Source organism: Salmo trutta, chromosome 35 (assembly GCF_901001165.1).
Source record: "Salmo trutta chromosome 35, fSalTru1.1, whole genome shotgun sequence".
In the NCBI taxonomy this organism is placed as follows: domain Eukaryota; kingdom Metazoa; phylum Chordata; class Actinopteri; order Salmoniformes; family Salmonidae; genus Salmo; species Salmo trutta.
Genome location: NC_042991.1, coordinates 41,451,522 through 41,472,822, shown reverse-complemented (window position 1 = coordinate 41,472,822; position 21,301 = coordinate 41,451,522). Strand labels below are relative to the sequence as shown.

Here is a 21,301-nt window from a genome sequence, read left to right as displayed (position 1 = left end):
AACTACAGTTATATTTAACTGTATAATATATAGTAACAGTTATAACTATAGTCATATTTAACTGTATAATATATAGTAACAGTTATAACTACAGTTATATTTAACTGTATAATATATAGTAACAGTTATATTTAAGTGTATAATATCATATATAGTAACAGTTATAACTATAGTCATATTTAACTGTATAATATATAGTAACAGCTATAACTATAGTCATATTTAACTGTATAATATATAGTAACAGTTATATTTAAGTGTATAATATCATATATAGTAACAATTATAACTATAGTCATATTTAACTGTATAATATATAGTAACAGTTATATTTAAGTGTATAATATCATATATAGTAACAATTATAACTATAGTCATATTTAACTGTATAATATATAGTAACAGTTATATTTAAGTGTATAATATCATATATAGTAACAATTATAACTATAGTCATATTTAAGTGTATAATATATAGTAACAGTTATATTTAAGTGTATAATATCATATATAGTAACAGTAGAGTCTTACTTGATGAAGCTGAGCATGAGGTCAGAGACGAACTTGGCCGTTTTAACGATGAAGGCTCCAGTTTCATTAAAGGTTTGAGCGTTGTGTTCAATATAACGCACCTCCCACATCAACGATGACATACGCCTAGGGGGGAGAGATACACTGTTATACACACACACACACACACACACACACACACACACACACACACACACACACACACACACACACACACACACACACACACACACACACACACACAGTCCTCACACACACACACACACACACACACACACACACACACACACACACACACACACACACTGTCCTCACAGAAACACACACACACTGTCCTCACAGAAACACACACACACACTGTCCTCACAGAAACAGACACACACACACACACACACACACACACACACACACACACACACACACACACACACACACACACACACACACACACACACACACACACACACACACTGTCCTCACAGAAACACACACACACTGTCCTCACAGAAACAGACACACACACACACACACACACACACACACACACACACCCCCTCTGTCCTCGCGGTACCTGTAGAAGCGGTTCTCCAGCCTGGACCGTATGGTGCTGAGGTCTGTGAGGTAGGCTACTACAGTACAGTAGGAAGGATACGCCTGGAGATCTACTGGCAAGGCAAACGGTACAGCTACATCTGGAGGAGAGAGGAGAGAGAGGAAGGAAGGGAGACCCAACCAAATCATGTGAAAACAAAAAGATAACTACTTGACACATTGGAAAGAATTAACAAAAAAACAGAGCAAACTAGAATGCTATTTGTCCCTAAACAGAGAGTACACAGTGGCAGAATACCTGACCACTGTGACTGACCCAAAATGAAGGAAAGCTTTGACTATGTACAGACTCAGTGAGCATAGCCTTGCTATTGAGAGAAGATGCCGATGGCAGACCTGGCTCTCAAGAGAAGACAGGCTATGTGCAACACTGCCCACAAAATGAGGTGGAAACTGAGCTGCACTTCCTAACCTCCTGCCAATTGTATAACCATATTAGAGACACATATTTCCCTCAGATTACACAGATCCACAAAGAATTGGAAAACGAACCCGATTTTGATAAACTCCCATATCTACTGGGTGAAATACCACAGTGTGACATCACAGCAGAAAGATTTGTGACCTGTTGCCACAAGAAAAGGGCAACCAGTGAAGAACAAACACCATTGTAAATACAACCCATATTTATGTTTATTTATTTTCCCTTTTGTACTTTAACTATTTGCACATAATATGACATTTGTAATGTATAATACAATGTTTGCTGTTCATTTTTATTTTTTATTTCACTTTTGTTAATTATCTAGCTCATTTGCTTTGGCAATGTCAACATATGTTTACCATGCCAATAGAGCCCCTTGAATAGAATTGAGAGAAGAGAGAGACAGACAGACAGACAGACAGACAGACAGACAGACAGACAGACAGACAGACAGAGACAGAGAGAGACAGAGAGATACAGAGAGCGACAGAGTGAGACAGAAAGAGACAGAGACAGAGAGAGAGAGGGACAGAGACAGAGAGGGACAGAGACAGAGAGGGACAGACAGAGACAGAGAGAGACAGAGAGATACAGAGAGCGACAGAGTGAGACAGAAAGAGACAGAGACAGAGAGAGAGAGAGGGACAGAGACAGAGAGGGACAGAGACAGAGAGGGACAGACAGAGACAGAGAGAGACAGAGAGATACAGAGAGCGACAGAGTGAGACAGAAAGAGACAGAGACAGAGAGAGAGAGGGACAGAGACAGAGAGGGACAGAGACAGAGAGGGACAGAGAGAGACAGAGAGCGAGCGAAAGGGGTGTGTTAGTGAACTGTGTCTCCATCGGTCCACTAGAGGGAGCCCAGGTTCAGTGTATGTCTAGTACGATATGTAAACTGTGATGTGATATTCAGTATATTATGTGAAGTGAAGCCCAATTATGAGCTGGATTGACCAGAGATACTTTTGAGGAGATGGGAAACACCATTGGGATCGTATTAACGCCTACTGTGTACATTGCCCATGCCTTTAAACAACTTGGAAAATTCCAGAAAATTATGTCATGGCTTTAGAAGCTTCTGATAGGCTAATTGACATCATTTGAGTCAATTGGATGTGTACCTGTGGATGTATTTCAATGTCTACCTTCAAACTCAGTGCCTCTTTGCTTGACATCATGGGAAAATCAAAAGAAATCAGCCAAGACCTCAGAAAAAAATTATTGTAGACCTCCACAAGTCTGGTTCATCCTTGGGAGCAATTTCCAAACACCTGAAGGTACCACGTTCATCTGTACAAACAATAGTACGCAAGTATAAACACCATGGGACCACGCAGCCGTCATACCGCTCAGGAAGGAGACAATTCTGTCTCCTAGAGATGAACGTACTTTGGTGCGAAAAGTGCAAATCAATCCCAGAACAGCAGCAAAGGACATTTTCAACTGATTTCAAAGATAAAACACCAGCAGGGGGCGAAAGAGTGTATGCATTGTGGAACCCATCATTAGCTTGTGTTTCCCCGGGGAACATATATACTGGTGCACCTTTGTGATAGCAGGTGGTGAAATGTTTGGTGGAAAAGCATTTCACTGGAAGTCCTTCATGGAAGAGGAGACTCTCATTCATACACATTCAGCTCATTTAGGATTCTGGAGACTCAACCGGTAGGCACATGGACATTGTTGTCAGTTAGGTGTTTATTTGTGTTGAGAATTGAGACCAATTGTCTAATTTAGTATATAGTATAATTTAGATAATGACTACATTGAGATTATATATTTAATTTGAAATGACCTTGAAGTAATGTATATTTATTTTTGTGTTTTGCCTTTAAAGGTTATCAACCTAATTAACTAACTAACTAACTGACTAAATAAATAAAAGTCAGAAGAAAATTGAGTTGTCCTTCAGTCCTTAAAGGCCTTTTTCAAGTTTGGGCAAAGAGCTGCAGTGTGAACAATACACAACTTGACAGACATTGTGAAGATGCTGGAGGAAACGGGTACAAAAGTATCTATATCCACAGTAAAAAGAGTCCTATATTGACATAACCTGAAAGGTCTCTCAGCAAGGAAGAAGCCACTGCTCCAAAACCGCCATAAAAAAGCCAGACAACGGTTTGCAACTGCACATGGGGACAAAGATTGTACTTTTTAGAGAAATGTCCTCTGGTCTGATGAAACAAAAATAGAACTGTTTGGCCATAATGACCATCGTTATGTTAGGAGGAAAAAGGGGGATGCTTGCAAGCTGAAGAACACCATCCCAACCGTGAAGCATGGGGTGGCAGCATCATGTTGTGGAAGTGCTTTGCTGCAGGAGGGACTGGTGCACTTCACAAAATAGATGGCATCATGAGGTAGGACAATTATGTGGATATATTGAAGCAACATCTCAAGACATCAGTCAGGAAGTTAAAGTTTAGTCGCAAATACGACTTCCAAATGGACAATGACCCCAAGCATACTTACAAAGTTGTGGCAAAATGGCTTAAGGACAACAAAGTAAAGGTATTGGAGTGGCCATCACAAAGCCCTGACCTCAATCCTATAGAACATTTGTGGGCAGAACTGAAAAAGTGTGTAAGAGCAAGGAGGCCTACAAACCTGACTCAGTTACACCAACTCTGTCAGGAGGAATGGGCCAAAATTCACCCAACTTATTGTGGGAAGCTTGAGGAAGGCTACCCAAAATGTTTGACCCAAGTTAAACAATTTAAAGGCAATGCTACCAAATACTAATTGAGTGTATGTAAACTTCTGACCCACTGGGAATGTGATGAAAGAAATAAAAGCTGAAATAAATAATTCTCTCTACTATTATTCTGACATTTCACATTTCTTAAAATAAAGTGGTGATCCTAACTGACCTGAGACAGGGGATTTTTACTAGGATTAAATGTCAGGAATGGTGAAAAACTGAGTTTAAATATATTTGGCTAAGGTGTATGTAAACTTCCCACTTCAACTGTATCTCAAGATGTCAGAGTGCGTCAGCTGTGTGCCACTGTGTCTTGTGGTGATGAGGTCATACCGAGCGTGGTGAGCTGGTCGATTGCGTTGATGATGCGTTGGCACTCGTGGTTCCTCGTGGCGGCGCCCCACTCCCCCTCCAGGGGAACATACAGCAGCTCCCTCTGCTCCTCCTCCGTCAGAGGAACGCTCTGACCCAGCTCCTCTGGAAACACTACTGATGGACCACACATCATCAGAACAACAGACTACTGATGGACCACACATCATCAGAACAGACTACTGATGGACCACACATCATCAGAACAGACTACTGATGGACCACACATCATCAGAACAGACTACTGATGGACCACACATCATCAGAACAGACTACTGATGGACCACACATCATCAGAACAACAGACTACTGATGGACCACACATCATCAGAACAACACACTACTGATGGACCACACATCATCAGAACAGGCTACTGAGGGACCACACATCATCAGAACAACAGACTACTGATGGACCACACATCATCAGAACAGACTACTGATGGACCACACATCATCAGAACGATACACAGGCATTTAACAAGTGTGTGTGTGTGTGTGTGTGTGTCCTACCCTCGTTGGGGATAGGCTCCATGTCCCAAGGACTCATCTTCTCTGTGTCGCCGTTATCCCAGCTAGACAGGAAACACATCATCATCATTATCCCAGTTGGACAGCACACACATTATCATCATCAGTATCATCATTATCCCAACTAGACAGGACACACATTATCACCGTCATTATCATTATTTCAAGTAGACAGCAAACACGTCATTATCATCATTATCCCAGCTAGACAGGAAACACATTATCATCATCCCAGCTAGACAGGAAACACATCATCATCATTATCCCAGCTAGACAGGAAACACATTATTATCATAATTATCCCAACTAGACAGGAAACATATAATCATCATGCTAAAGGATTATAACAGGTGTTGATGTTTGTGTTTTTGTAAAATCGATGAAAAAAAAGAGTATCAAGGTCATGTTTCATGTCATAAAGGTTAATGCAGGGTTATAACCTACCAGATGTCATAAAACAAACAGTCCGTCTGGTGTTATGAAGGATTATAGGGTTATTAAGGCTCATAGGTAGTTATAACCTACCAGATGTTGTGAACACTGGAACAGGCTGCCTGGCATTATACAGATTTATAGGGTTATTAAGGCTCATAGAGTTGTTATAACCTACCAGACATTGTAGCATTGGAACAGGCTGTCTGGCATTATACAAGGTTATAAGGTTATGAAGGTTCATAGAGGTGTTATAACCTACCAGACGTTGTAGCATTGGAACAGGCTGTCTGGGTACTCTGGTTGGAAGGGCTCCTGGTCCTCAATGGTCCCGAACCACCAGGCATCGTCTATCACCGACCTGAACCTGTCACCTAGATGGGACAAGGTCACGTCTAATTACAACACCACCAGGTATCATCTATCACCGACCTGAACCTTTCACCTTGATGGGACAAGGTCACTTCTAATTACAACACCACCAGGTATCATCTATCACTGACCTGAACCTGTCACCTGGATGGGACAAGGTCACTTCTAATTACAACACCACCAGGTATCATCTATCACTGACCTGAACCTGTCACCTGGATGGGACAAGGTCACTCCTAATTACAACACCACCAGGTATCATCTATCACTGACCTGAACCTGTCATCTGGATGGTTAAGGCACATCACTGCCACCATCTAGTTGCCACAATAAATTAGATTTGGTTCAAGACTCCAGGAGGAGATAGACCACCAAAATTAGCTTAACGCTTCCAACACAAAAAAATAAGAAAATGGAGCAGTTTAAAAAGAGATGTTTTATGCTGTCACAGACACCATGAAGGCATAGATACAATGATGAGACCTCTATCCATCTCTATGGGCCTACCAGACACCATAAAGGCATAGATACAATGATGAGACCTCTATCCATCTCTATGGGCCAACCAGAGACACAGAGCCCTTAGAAAGAGACTGACCTATGGTCCAGTGGTGGTCTCTCGCATCATCAAACTGCTGCCGCAGAACCAGGAAGTCAATCACGTCAGGCATGTCGTGGTACCTATGACAACACACATATACCACGTTAGTAACACACAAACACACACACACACACGGAAAGACACAGAGAACAGAGTAAGGTTACTTGATTGAGAAGGAGCCTCCAGTCAGCTTGCCAGTATCAGGGTCCAGGAAGGCCAGTTTGAGGCAGCAGAGAGAGGGGAGGCCAACCTCATATTTTAGCCCTACTATCTTCACCAGCTCCTGCTCCTACAGACATAAACAAACACATACACACATACACACATACACACACACACACACACACACACACACACACACACACACACACACACACACACACACACACACAGAAACACAGAGGTTTCTTGAGGTCAGGGTGATTTAGTCATTTAGCTGACAATCTGATTCATGTATTTTCCTTGTGTGTGTGTGTAGTGTGTGTGTAGCGTGTATGTAGTGTGGTGTGTGTGTGTGTGTTGTGTGGTGGTGTGTGTGGTGTGTGTGTGTGTTAGTGTGTGTGTGTGTGTGTGTAGTGTGTGTGTTAGTGTGTGTGGTGTGTGTGTGTGTGTGTTAGTGTGTGTGGTGTGTGTGTGTGTGTGTTAGTGTGTGTGTGTGTGTGTGTGGTGTGTTTGTGTGTGTGTGTGGGGGGTTTGTGTGTGTGTGTGTTAGTGTGTGTGTGTTAGTGTGTGTGTTAGTGTGTGTGTGTAGTGTGTGTGTGTGTGTGTGTAGTGTGTGTAGTGTGTGTGTGTGTTAGTGTGTGTGGTGTGTGGTGGTGTGTGTTAGTTTGTGGTGTGTGTTAGTGTGTGTAGTGTGTGTGTGTGTGTGTGTGGTTACCCGTAGCTCCATTTTGTGCCAGGGTTGTTTCTTAGGGTTGATGCTGTAAATCTTGTTCTGTTTGGTCATCTCTACATACGCCTCATGACCCTGACGGAAGTAGTACACCTGGACAACAACACACTGTTAGGACACCTGGACAACAACACACTGTTAGGACACCTGGACAACAACACACTGTTAGGACACCTGGACAACACAACACACTGTTAGGACACCTGGACAACAACACACTGTTAGGACACCTGGACAACAACGCACTGTTAGGACACCTGGACAACACAACACACTGTTAGGACACCTGGACAACAACACACTGTTAGGACACCTGGACAACACAACACACTGTTAGGACACCTGGACAACACAACACACTGTTAGGACACCTGGACAACAACACACTGTTAGGACACCTGGACAACAACACACTGTTAGGACACCTGGACAACACAACACACTGTTAGGACACCTGGACAACACAACACACTGTTTAGGACACCTGGACAACAACACACTGTTAGGACACCTGGACAACACAACACACTGTTAGGACACCTGGACAACAACACACTCGTAGGACACCTGGACAACAACACACTGTTAGGACACCTGGACAACACAACACACTGTTAGGACACCTGGACAACAACACACTGTTAGGACACCTGGACAACACAACACACTGTTAGGACACCTGGACAACAACACACTGTTAGGACACCTGGACAACAACGCACTGTTAGGACACCTGGACAACACAACACACTGTTAGGACACCTGGACAACAACACACTGTTAGGACACCTGGACAACACAACACACTGTTAGGACACCTGGACAACACAACACACTGTTAGGGACACCTGGACAACAACACACTGTTAGGACACCTGGAAAACAACACACTGTTAGGACACCTGGACAACACAACACACTGTTAGGACACCTGGACAACAACACACTGTTAGGACACTGTTAGGTGGCTAGCTGGGTAGGTGGGTGGGTGGCTGGGTGTGTTTGTGTGTTAGTATGTGTTACCTCGTCTCCCATCTGTGGTATATAAGGACATCTCCGAGGGACTGTGTCTGTGATCCAGGCTGACGGAAGCCACTCCTCTAGAGTTAGCCCCTCCTCCTGGAACTCCACCCTCTGAGAGAGAGAGAGAAACAGAGAGAGAGAGAGAGAGAGAGAGAGAGAGAGAGACAGAGAGAGAGAGAGAGACAGAGAAAGACAGAAAGAGAGACAGAGAAAGACAGAAAGAGAGAGAGAGAGACAGAGAAAGACAGACAGAGACAGAGAGAGACAGAAAGAGAGAGACAGAGACAGAGAAAGACAGAAAGAGAGAGACAGAGAGACAGAGAGAGAGACAGAGTGAGACAGAAAGAGTGAGAGAAAGAGAGACAGAGACAGAGAGAGACAGAGAGACAGAAAGAGAGACATACAGAGACAGAGACAGAGAGAGAGACAGAGAGAGACAGAGAGACAGAGAGACAGAGAGAGACAGAGAGACAGAACAAGAGAGGGATATAACTTGAAAAGAAAATATTGTAATCAGAGACAGTCATTCTGAGACACACATGAAGACAACACACACCTTCCTCCTCTCCTTTGGCTTCTTCTTCTTTGGTAGCACTCCATCTTTGTCTGCTTTGTCTTTCTTCCTGTCTCTTTTTCCCTCTCTCTTCTTCTCTCCATCCTCCTCAGAGCTGCTGCTCTTCTTTTTCACCTTCACACTCTTCTTCGGTGGTTCCAGGTTGATCCCTGCATCTGCTGTCCAGTCAGAGTAGTCACTGGAGTAGTCACTATAGCAACAGAGTAAGCAGAGTAGTCAGTACGGGGCGGCAGGGAGCCTAGTGGTTAGAGCGTTGGGCCAGTAACCAGCAGGTAGCCTAGTGGTTAGAGGAGGCAGGTAGCCTAGTGGTTAGAGCGTTGGGCCAGTAACCAGCAGGTAGCCTAGTGGTTAGAGGAGGCAGGTAGCCTAGTGGTTAGAGCGTTGGGCCAGTAACCAGCAGGTAGCCTAGTGGTTAGAGCGTTGGGCCAGTAACCAGCAGGTAGCCTAGTGGTTAGAGGAGGCAGGTAGCCTAGTGGTTAGAGCGTTGGGCCAGTAACCAGCAGGTAGCCTAGTGGTTAGAGCGTTGGGCCAGTAACCAGCAGGTAGCCTAGTGGTTAGAGGAGGCAGGTAGCCTAGTGGTTAGAGCGTTGGGCCAGTAACCAGCAGGTAGCCTAGTGGTTAGAGGAGGCAGGTAGCCTAGTGGTTAGAGCGTTGGGCCAGTAACCAGCAGGTAGCCTAGTGGTTAGAGCGTTGGGCCAGTAACCAGCAGGTAGCCTAGTGGTTAGAGGAGGCAGGTAGCCTAGTGGTTAGAGCGTTGGGCCAGTAACCAGCAGGTAGCCTAGTGGTTAGAGCGTTGGGCCAGTAACCAGCAGGTAGCCTAGTGGTTAGAGGAGGCAGGTAGCCTAGTGGTTAGAGCGTTGGGCCAGTAACCAGCAGGTAGCCTAGTGGTTAGAGCGTTGGGCCAGTAACCAGCAGGTAGCCTAGTTGGTTAGAGGAGGCAGGTAGCCTAGTGGTTAGAGCGTTGGGCCAGTAACCAGCAGGTAGCCTAGTGGTTAGAGCGTTGGGCCGTAACCAAGGTAGCCTAGGGTTAGAGCGTTGGGCCAGTAACCAGCAGGTAGCCTAGTGGTTAGAGGAGGCAGGTAGCCTAGTGGTTAGAGTGTTGGGCCAGTAACCAGCAGGTAGCCTAGTGGTTAGAGCGTTGGGCCAGTAACCAGCAGGTAGCCTAGTGGTTAGAGCGTTGGACTAGTAACCAGCAGGTAGCCTAGTGGTTAGAGCGTTGGGCCAGTAACCAGCAGGTAGCCTAGTGGTTAGAGCGTTGGGCCAGTAACCAACAGGTAGCCTAGTGGTTAGAGCGTTGGGCCAGTAACCAGCAGGTAGCCTAGTGGTTAGAGCGTTGGGCCAGTAACCAGCAGGTAGCCTAGTGGTTAGAGCGTTGGGCCAGTAACCAGCAGGTAGCCTAGTGGTTAGAGCGTTGGGCCAGTAACCAGCAGGTAGCCTAGTGGTTAGAGTGTTGGGCTAGTAACCAGCAGGTAGCCTAGTGGTTAGAGCGTTGGGCCAGTAACCAGCAGGTAGCCTAGTGGTTAGAGGAGGCAGGTAGCCTAGTGGTTAGAGCGTTGGGCCAGTAACCAGCAGGTAGCCTAGTGGTTAGAGCGTTGGGCCAGTAACCAGCAGGTAGCCTAGTGGTTAGAGCGTTGGGCCAGTAACCAGCAGGTAGACTAGTGGTTAGAGCGTTGGACTAGTAACCAGCAGGTAGCCTTGTGGTTAGAGCTTTGGGCCAGTAACCAGCAGGTAGCCTAGTGGTTAGAGCGTTGGGCCAGTAACCAGCAGGTAGTCTAGTGGTTAGAGCGTTGGGCCAGTAACCAGCAGGTAGCCTAGTGGTTAGAGCATTGGGCCAGTAACCAGCAGGTAGCCTAGTGGTTAGAGCGTTGGGCCAGTAACCAGCAGGTAACCTAGTGGTTAGAGCGTTGGGCCAGTAACCGAAAGGTTGCTAGATCGAATCCCCGAGCTGACAAGGTAAAAATCTGTCGTTCTGCCCCTGAACAAGGCAGTTAACCCACTGTTCCCCGGTAGACCGTCATTGTAAATAAGAATTTGTTCTTAACTGACTTGCCTAGTTAAATAAAGAGTTTAAAAAGTATGTAAGAAATATAGCATCATGGTAGTCACTATAGTAACACTGGTATCTCTACAGAATAGTTAAGAGTAGTCACCATATGAATATCAGTCACTATATGAATATCAGTCACTATATGAATATCAGCCACTATATGAATATCAGTCACTATATGAATATCATAGTCACTATATGAATATCAGTCACTATATGAATATCAGTCACTATATGAATATCAGTCACTATATGAATATCAGTCACCATATGAATATCAGTCACTATATGAATATCAGTCACCATATGAATATCAGTCACTATATGAATATCAGTCACTATATGAATATCAGTCACTATATGAATATCATATTAATTAGAGTGAGTCAAAGTAGTCACTATAGCAACAGATGAATACAAGTAGTCGTGATAGCAACAAAGTAATCACATTAGTCACGATAGCAACAAAGTAATCAGAGTAGCCACTATAGCAACAAAGTAATCAGAGTAGCCACTATAGCAACAAAGTAATCAGAGTAGCCACTATAGCAACAAAGTAATCAGAGTAGCCACTATAGCAACAAAGTAATCAGAGTAGCCACTATAGCAACAAAGTAATCAGAGTAGTCACTATAGCAACAAAGTAATCAGAGTAGTCATTATAGCAACAAATTAATCAGAGTAGTCACTATAGCAACAAAGTAATCAGAGTAGTCACTATAGCAACAAAGTAATCAGAGTAGTCACTGCTGTGGTCTGTGTTGGTTCCTACCTGGAGCTGCTGTGGTCTTCAGGCCAGGGCTCCTTCTTCTCCTCTTCCTCCTTCTCCTCCTCTGAAGAGTTCCCATTCACAGGGTTAGGATGAACATCTACCTCTCCCTGGAGAGAGAGAGACAGGGGAGAAGAGGAGGGAGAGGGAGGAGGGGGGAGAGGAGGGGGGGCAGAGGGAGAGGAGGAGGGAGAGAGGAGGGAGAGAGAGGGGAGGAGGAGGGGGAGAGAGAGGGAGGAGGAGGGGGGAGAGGGGGGGGAGGGAGGAGGGGGGAGAGGAGGGGGAGAGGGGGGAGAAGAGGAGGGAGAGGGAGGAGGGGGAGAGGAGGGAGAGAGAGGGAGGAGGAGGGGGGAGAGGAGGGGAGAGAGGAGGGGGAGAAGAGGAGGGAGAGGGAGGAGGGGGGGAGAGGAGGAGGGGAGAGAGAGGAGGGGGAGAAGAGGAGGGAGAGAGAGGGAGGAGGAGGGGGGAGAGAGGAGGGGGAGGGAGGAGGGGGGAGAGGAGGGGGAGAGGGAGGAGGAGGGAGAAGAGGAGGGAGAGGGAGGAGGGGGGAGAGAGGAGGGGGAGAGGAGGGGAGAGGAGGAGGGGGGAGAGGAGGAGAGAGAGGGAGGAGGAGGGAGAGAGGAGGTGGAGAGGAGGGGGAGAGGGAGGAGTGGGGAGAGAGGAGGGGAGAGGAGGGGGGACAGGGAGGTGGGGGGTAGAGGAGGGATTAGAGGAGTAGGGAAAGGAGGGGGGAGAGGAGGGGGAGGGTGATATAAATGAAGAGAGAGAGAGAAAGAGAGGGGGAGAGAGACAAGGGGAGTGAAAAAAGGGGATTTCACCTTCATAAGCACGACATACAGTACATTTTTTACAAAGCATGTTTAAACAGTATATCATGCTTTATAAAGGGTTGATAAATGTGGCATAACTGTGTGACATTACCCACTATGTTGAATACTAAATAAACATGAGCTTTATAAAGGGTGACGCGTTGGGCTGAATGATGGCGTACTCTCTAAAGTGATGTTAGTCACATTACACCTCATCTCCTTCCCAGACACCTCCACCCACATGTGCGGAAGGCCTGGTAGAACAACACATCCAACTTGGCCTTCATTAGTTTGGGTGAGGTTTCAAATCAAATGTTTATGAGATAGATTGTGCTAATGGGTTTAGCCATCATTATGACTTTCTGACTGTGTTAAGTAGTGATGATGACCAGTACTTTACTCAGTAAGGTCACTACTATTCAATATAGTCACGACGCTACACCAAGAAACACATTGATGAAAGCCCCCCACCTACAGAAACACCTTGATGAAAGCCCCCAACTTAAAGAAACACCTTGATGAAAGCCCCTAACCTACAGAAACACCTTGATGAAAGCCCCCAACTTAAAGAAACACCTTGATGAAAGCCCCCCACCTACAGAAACACCTTGATGAAAGCCCCCAACTTAAAGAAACACCTTGATGAAAGCCCCCAACCTACAGAAACACCTTGATGAAAGCCCCCAACTTAAAGAAACACCTTGATGAAAGCCCCGAACCTAAAGAAACACCTTGATGAAAGCCCCTAACCTACAGAAACACCTTGATGAAAGCCCCGAACCTAAAGAAACACCATGATGAAAGCCCCCAACCTACAGAAACACCTTGATGAAACACTAACCTTGATGAAAGCCCCCAACCTACAGAAACAATAACCTTGATGAAAGCCCCTAACCTGCAGAAACACTGACCTTGATGAAAGACCCCCAACCTAAAGAAACACCTTGATGAAAGCCCCCAACCTAAAGGAACACTAACCTTGATGAAAGCCCCCCAACCTACAGAAACACTAACCTTGATGAAAGCCCCCAACCTACAGAAACACTAACCTTGATGAAAGCCCCTAACCTACAGAAACACTGACCTTGATGAAAGACCCCCAACCTAAAGAAACACCTTGATGAAAGCCCCCAACCTAAAGAAACACTAACCTTGATGAAAGCCCCCAACCTATAGAAACACTAACCTTGATGAAAGCCCCCCAACCTACAGAAACACTAACCTTGATGAAAGCCCCTAACCTAAAGAAACACTAACCTTGATGAAAGCCCCCCATCCTACAGAAACACTAACCTTGATGAAAGCCCCCAACCTAAAGAAACACCTTGATGAAAGCCCCCAACCTACAGAAACACTGACCTTGATGAAAGCCCCCCACCCTAAAGAAACACCTTGATGAAAGCCCCCAACCTAAAGAAACACCTTGATGAAAGCCCCCAACCTAAAGAAACACTAACCTTGATGAAAGCCCCCAACCTAAAGAAACACCTTGATGAAAGCCCCCAACCTACAGAAACACTAACCTTGATGAAAGCCCCCCAACCTACAGAAACACCTTGATGAAAGCCCCCAACCTACAGAAACACTAACCTTGATGAAAGCCCCCACCCTAAAGAAACACCTTGATGAAAGCCCCCAACCTATAGAAACACTAACCTTGATGAAAGCCCCCCAACCTACAGAAACACTGACCTTGATGAAAGCCCCTAACCTAAAGAAACACTAACCTTGATGAAAGCCCCACATCCTACAGAAACACTAACCTTGATGAAAGCCCCCAACCTAAAGAAACACCTTGATGAAAGCCCCCAACCTAAAGAAACACCTTGATGAAAGCCCCCAACCTAAAGAAACACCTTGATAAAAGCCCCCAACCTAAAGAAACACTGACCTTGATGAAAGCCCCCACCCTAAAGAAACACCTTGATGAAAGCACCCCAACCTACAGAAACACTAACCTTGATGAAAGCCCCCACCCTAAAGAAACACCTTGATAAAAGCCCCCAAGCTACAGGAACACTAACCTTGATGAAAGCCCCCCAACCTACAGAAACACTGACCTTGATGAAAGCCCCCACCCTAAAGAAACACCTTGATGAAAGCCCCCAACCTACAGAAACACTGACCTTGATGAAAGCCCCCAACCTACAGAAACACTAACCTTGATGAAAGCCCCCAACCTACAGAAACACTGACCTTGATGAAAGCCCCCAATCTAAAGAAACACCTTGATGAAAGCCCCCACCCTAAAGAAACACCTTGATGAAAGCCCCCCAACCTAAAGAAACACCTTGATGAAAGCCCCCAACCTACAGAAACACTAACCTTGATGAAAGCCCCCCAACCTACAGAAACACTGACCTTGATGAAAGCCCCCAACCTACAGAAACACCTTGATGAAAGCCCCCAACCTAAAGAAACACTAACCTTGATGAAAGCCCCCAACCTACAGAAACACCTTGATGAAAGCCCCCAACCTATAGAAACACTAACCTTGATGAAAGCCCCTAACCTTGATGAAAGCCCCCAACCTATAGAAACACTAACCTTGATGAAAGCCCCCAACCTATAGAAACACTAACCTTGATGAAAGCCCCCAACCTACAGAAACACAACAATATAATGAGTCATACCACACGGTGCTGGACCCAGTCAGGTCTTTAACAGAACAATATAATGAGTCATACCACACGGTGCTGGACCCAGTCAGGTCTATAACAGAACAATATAATGAGTCATACCACACGGTGCTGGACCCAGTCAGGTCTTTAACAGAACAATATAATGAGTCATACCACACGGTGCTGGACCCAGTCAGGTCTTTAACAGAACAATATAATGAGTCATACCACACGGTGCTGGACCCAGTCAGGTCTTTAACAGAACAATATAATGAGTCATACCTCACGGTGCTGGACCCAGTCAGGTCTTTAACAGAACAATATAACTATCCATACCTCACGGTGCTGGACCCAGTCAGGTCTTTAACAGAACAATATAATGAGTCATACCACACGGTGCTGGACCCAGTCAGGTCTTTAACAGAACAATATAACTATCCATACCACACGGTGCTGGACCCAGTCAGGTCTTTAACAGAACAATATAATGAGTCATACCACACGGTGCTGGACCCAGTCAGGTCTTTAACAGAACAATATAATGAGTCATACCACACGGTGCTGGACCCAGTCAGGTCTTTAACAGAACAATATAATGAGTCATACCACACGGTGCTGGACCCAGTCAGGTCTTTAACAGAACAATATAATGAGTCATACCACACGGTGCTGGACCCAGTCAGGTCTTTAACAGAACAATATAACTATCCATACCACACGGTGCTGGACCCAGTCAGGTCTATAACAGAACAATATAACTATCCATACCTCACGGTGCTGGACCCAGTCAGGTCTATAACAGAACAATATAACTATCCATACCACACGGTGCTGGACCCAGTCAGGTCTTTAACAGAACAATATAATGAGTCATACCACACGGTGCTGGACCCAGTCAGGTCTATAACAGAACAATATAACTATCCATACCTCACGGTGCTGGACCCAGTCAGGTCTTTAACAGAACAATATAATGAGTCATACCACACGGTGCTGGACCCAGTCAGGTCTTTAACAGAACAATATAATGAGTCATACCACACGGTGCTGGAACCAGTCAGGTCTTTAACAGAACAATATAATGAGTCATACCACACGGTGCTGGACCCAGTCAGGTCTTTAACAGAACAATATAACTATCCATACCACACGGTGCTGGAACCAGTCAGGTCTTTAACAGAACAATATAATGAGTCATACGACACGGTGCTGGACCCAGTCAGGTCTTTAACTTTTAAATCGTTTTTTCCCTCATCAATCTACACACAATACCCCATAATTTTTTGCACCTTATATTTGTAAAAAAAAAAAATACAATAACATTTACAAAAGTATTCAGACCTTTTACTCTGTACTTTGTGGAAGCACCTTTGGCAGCGATTACAGCCTTGAGTCTTCTTGGGTATGATGCTACAAGCTTGGCACACCTGTATTTGAGGAGTGTCTTCTATTCTTCTCTGCAGATCCTCTCAAGCTCTGTCAGGTTGGATGGGGAGCGTCACTGCACAGCTATTTTCAGGTCTCTGCAGAGATGATTGATCGGGTTTAAGTCCGGGCCCTGGCTGGGTCACTCAACGACATTCAGATTTGTCCCGAAGTCACCCCTGTGTTGTCTTGGCTGTGTGCTTAGGGTCGTTGTCCTGTTAGAAGGTGAACCTTCGCCCCAGTCTGAGGTCCTGAGCACTCTGGAGCAGGTTTTCATCAAGGATCTCTCTGTACTTTGCTCTGTTCATCTTTGCCTTGATCCTGACTAGTCTCCCAGTCCGTGCCACTGAAAAACATCCCCACAGCATGATGCTGCCACCACCATGCTTCACCGTAGGGATGGTGCCAGGTTTCCTCCAGACGTGACGCTTGGCATTCAGGTCAAAGAGTTAAATCTTGGTTTCATCAGACCAGAGAATCTTGTTTCTCATGGTCTGAGAGTCTTTAGGTGCTTTTTGGTAAACTCCAAGTGGGCTGCCTTTTACTGAGGAGTGGCTTCCATCTGAAGTGTGGCCTCTACCATAAAGGCCTGATTTGTGGAGTGCTGCAGAGAATATTGTCCTTCTGGAAAGTTCTCCCATCTCCACAGAGGTACTCTAGAGCTCTGTCAGAGTGACCATCGGGTTCTTGGTCACCTCCCTGACCAAGGTCCTTCTCCCCCGATTGCTCAGTTTGGCGTGGCGGCCAGCTCTAGCAAGAGTCTTGGAGGTTCCAAACTTCTTCCATTTAAGAAAAATGGAGGCCACTATGTTCTTGGGGACCTTTCAATGCTGCAGAAATGTTTTGGTACCCTTCCCAAGATCTGTGCCTCGACACAATCCTGTCTTGGAGCTCTACGGACAATTCATTCGACATCATGGCTTGGTTTTTGCTCTGACATGCACTGTCAATTGTGGGGTCATATATAGACAGGTGTGTCCAATTGATTTGGGGAAAATTTGGAAAAAAAACTGGGGAAAAACCCTGAGGAGAATGGAATTTGGGGGGAAAAAAAGAAGTAGGGAACAGATTGAAAAGGTCTGAACAGATTGAAAACAGATTGAAAAGGTTTAAAAAGATTGAAAATGTCTGAACAGATTGAAAAGGTCTGAAGAGATTGAAAACAGATTGAAAAGGTTTAAAAAGATTGAAAAGGTCTAAACAGATTGAAAAGGTCTGAAGAGATTGAAAAGGTCTGAACAGATTGAAAATGTTTAAAAAGATTGAAAAAGGTCCGACTAAAGTGTTGTCATCCTGCAGCACAGCATTGTGGGAGAAGTTGAAGTCAGGTCCAATATTGTCTATGCACCCAAGAGGGAAAGAAGCTGGGCCATCCTAGAAACGTTTTAGAGTCATATAATACCTACGAAGCGAATGCATTCATGCGTGAATTCATTTCTTCCCGGGAATCGAGCCCTCTATCCTTTGTTGCAATGCTCCTCCAAGATGTATGACAGGGTTATAAATGCTTTGTGAAGCCTCAATTTAATATGACTTATAAGGCCTTTATTAAGCAGTGCTTATGCCACCCTTTATAAAGCACATGCTTATATCATACTCAACACAGTGGGTTATGTCACACAGTTATGCCACATTTATCAACCCTTTATAAAGCATGATATACGGTTATAGATGAATTGTAACATGTGTAGTGTTCATGAAGACTTTATGAAGGCTTTACGAAGCCTTTATAAGCTGCTCTTCATTTAAAGCTGGAACAGAAAAGATCATAATCTTAACAGACCTCTAGGTTCATAACAACAGTCCTCTCGGTTCACAACAACAGACCTCTAGGTTCACAACAACAGGCCTCTAGGTTCACAACAACAGACCTCTAGGTTCACAACAACAGACCTCTAGGTTCACAACAACAGGCCTCTCGGTTCACAACAACAGACCTCTAGGTTCACAACAACAGGCCTCTAGGTTCACAACAACAGACCTCTAGGTTCACAACAACAGGCCTCTAGGTTCACAACAACAGGCCTCTAGGTTCACAACAACAGGCCTCTAGGTTCACAACAACAGGCCTCTAGGTTCACAACAACAGGCCTCTAGGTTCACAACAACAGTTCACAACAACAGACCTCTAGGTTCACAACAACAGACCTCTAGGTTCACAACAACAGACCTCTAGGCCTCTAGGTTCACAACAACAGACCTCTAGGTTCACAACAACAGACCTCTAGGCCTCTAGGTTCACAACAACAGGCCTCTAGGTTCACAACAACAGGCCTCTAGGTTCACAACAACAGACCTCTAGGTTCACAACAACAGGCCTCTAGGTTCACAACAACAGACCTCTAGGTTCACAACAACAGGCCTCTAGGTTCACAACAACAGGCCTCTAGACCTCTAGGTTCACAACAACAGACCTCTAGACCTCTAGGTTCACAACAACAGGCCTCTAGGTTCACAACAACAGGCCTCTAGGTTCACAACAACAGACCTCTAGGTTCACAACAACAGGCCTCTAGGTTCACAACAACAGGCCTCTAGGTTCACAACAACAGACCTCTAGGTTCACAACAACAGGCCTCTAGGTTCACAACAACAGGCCTCTAGGTTCACAACAACAGACCGTACCTCTGAGATGCTGTTGTTGTCGTCATCATCAGCAATCTCAGCGCTGTGACGACTCGTCTCCTCCACAGCCGCACGCGTCTGGTAGCCATGGTTACCATGACTCCTCCTCCCCTCCTCCACCCCTACACAGTCTGGAGAGGAAACCTGACAAAAGACAAAGAGAAAATAGGAACTTTATGTATCTTGCTTGAGAGGTGTGTGTGTTAATTTGCTCTCTCTGTGAAGGTGGAAAGTGAGTGATACCTTGCTATCTCTGTGAAGGTGGACAGTGAGTGATACCTTGCTCTCTCTGTGTAGGTGGACAGTGAGTGATACCTTGCTCTCTCTGTGAAGGTGGACAGTGTGTGATACCTTGCTCTCTCTGTGAAGGTGGACAGTGTGATACCTTGCTCTCTCTGTGAAGGTGGACAGTGTGTGATACCTTGCTCTCGCTGTGAAGGTGGACAGTGTGATACCTTGCTCTCTCTGTGAAGGTGGACAGTGAGTGATACCTTGCTCTCTCTGTGAAGGTGGACAGTGAGTGATACCTTGCTCTCTCTGTGAAGGTGGACAGTGTGTCGTCTCCTCTCTGATCTGTAGACACTGATCTCCTCCTCTCCTTTAGCCTCCCTCCAGTCCAGCTGTTTCCTACACACACACACACACACGCACACACATACACACACACAAAACAAATCACACTGTTGAGGACCAGTTCTTTGTGTGTGTTTAGGTGTGTTTTTGATTTGATTTTATTACTTTATTTTGTTTTACCCCTTTTTTCTCCCCAATTTCGTGGTTTCCAATTGGTAGTTACAGTCTTGTCTCATCGCTGTAACTCCCGTACGGACTCTGGAGAGGCGAAGGTCGAGAGCCATGCGTCCTCCGAAACACAACCCCAACCAAGCCGCACTGCTTCTTCACACAACGCCCCACGTAACCCGGGAAGCCAGTCGCACCAACGTCTCAGAGGAAACACCGTACACCTGGCGACCGTGTCAGCGTGCACTGCGCCCGGCCATCGCTGGTGCGCGATGGGACAAGAACATCCCTGCCGGACAAACCCTCCCCTAACCCGGACGACGCTGCGCCGCCCCGTGAGTCTCCCGTTCGCGGCCCGGCTGCGACAGAGCCTGGACTCGACCCCAGAATCTCTGGTGGCACAGCTAGCCCTGCGATGCAGTACCTTAGACCACTGCGCCTCTCGGGAGGCCGTGTTTAGCTACCTGAGCTCAGCGTTCCCCAGCTCAGGGACCAGGACCCTCCTGCTCCATGCTACCAGGTCTGTATTGTGTTTAGTTACCTGAGCTCAGCGTTCCCCAGCTCAGGGACCAGGACCCTCCTGCTCCATGCTACCAGGTCTGTCTCTGTGGCCATCTGGCTCCGGGGGGCGTTGCTGTGCATCTGTCTCACCCCCTCGATTTGACCGCTGCGACGCAGACCCACGTTGGGGGGGGAGTGAACCTCTGGAGGGGGGGGGGGGTACGGTTAGCACCAAAAGGTATCCAATTATAGTCCTGTGTAGAAGCAACTGGGTGTAAAGGCTTGACTCAAATAATGAACTGTCTTAGGCTAGCCCTGGTGTGTTTGTGCGTCTGTGTGTGTTTACCTCTGTTGTGTGTGTCGGTAGACAGTCTCTGGTCCTGCTCCTGCTGAAGTCTGTGAATCATGTTGTCTAGAGGAGAGGCTCCTTCAACAGCCTGTTCACTGACCACCTGGTTCAGGCCTGACACAGAGAGAGAGACAGAGAGAGAGAGACAGAGAGAGACAGAGAGAGAGAGACAGAGAGAGAGAGACAGAGAGAGAGAGACACACAGAGAGAGAGAGACAGAGAGAGAGAGAGACAGAGAGAGACACAGAGAGAGACACAGAGAGAGAAACAGAGAGATAGAGAGAGAGAGACAGAGAGAGAGAGACAGAGAGACACAGAGAGAGAGAAACAGAGAGAGACACAGAGAG

At 45.9% G+C, this 21,301-nt stretch overlaps 1 protein-coding gene across 1 annotated transcript in view; it reads right to left on the bottom strand.

Annotated features, from left to right (window-relative positions):
• The window catches only part of phip (PHIP subunit of CUL4-Ring ligase complex), a 116,720-nt gene that overhangs the window by 21,861 nt on the left and 73,558 nt on the right, over positions 1–21,301 (bottom strand). The window contains exons 19-33 of the mRNA XM_029734460.1: positions 20,952–21,068; positions 20,646–20,808; positions 19,891–19,990; positions 19,364–19,507; positions 11,887–11,993; positions 9,050–9,257; positions 8,494–8,604; positions 7,456–7,563; positions 6,743–6,867; positions 6,576–6,658; positions 5,868–5,979; positions 5,156–5,217; positions 4,604–4,759; positions 1,103–1,223; positions 532–657 (exon numbers count right to left, since the gene is read on the bottom strand). Of these exons, the coding sequence (XP_029590320.1) occupies positions 532–657; positions 1,103–1,223; positions 4,604–4,759; positions 5,156–5,217; positions 5,868–5,979; positions 6,576–6,658; positions 6,743–6,867; positions 7,456–7,563; positions 8,494–8,604; positions 9,050–9,257; positions 11,887–11,993; positions 19,364–19,507; positions 19,891–19,990; positions 20,646–20,808; positions 20,952–21,068 (1,843 nt within the window). The remainder of the gene's footprint in view (positions 1–531; positions 658–1,102; positions 1,224–4,603; positions 4,760–5,155; positions 5,218–5,867; positions 5,980–6,575; positions 6,659–6,742; positions 6,868–7,455; positions 7,564–8,493; positions 8,605–9,049; positions 9,258–11,886; positions 11,994–19,363; positions 19,508–19,890; positions 19,991–20,645; positions 20,809–20,951; positions 21,069–21,301) is intronic.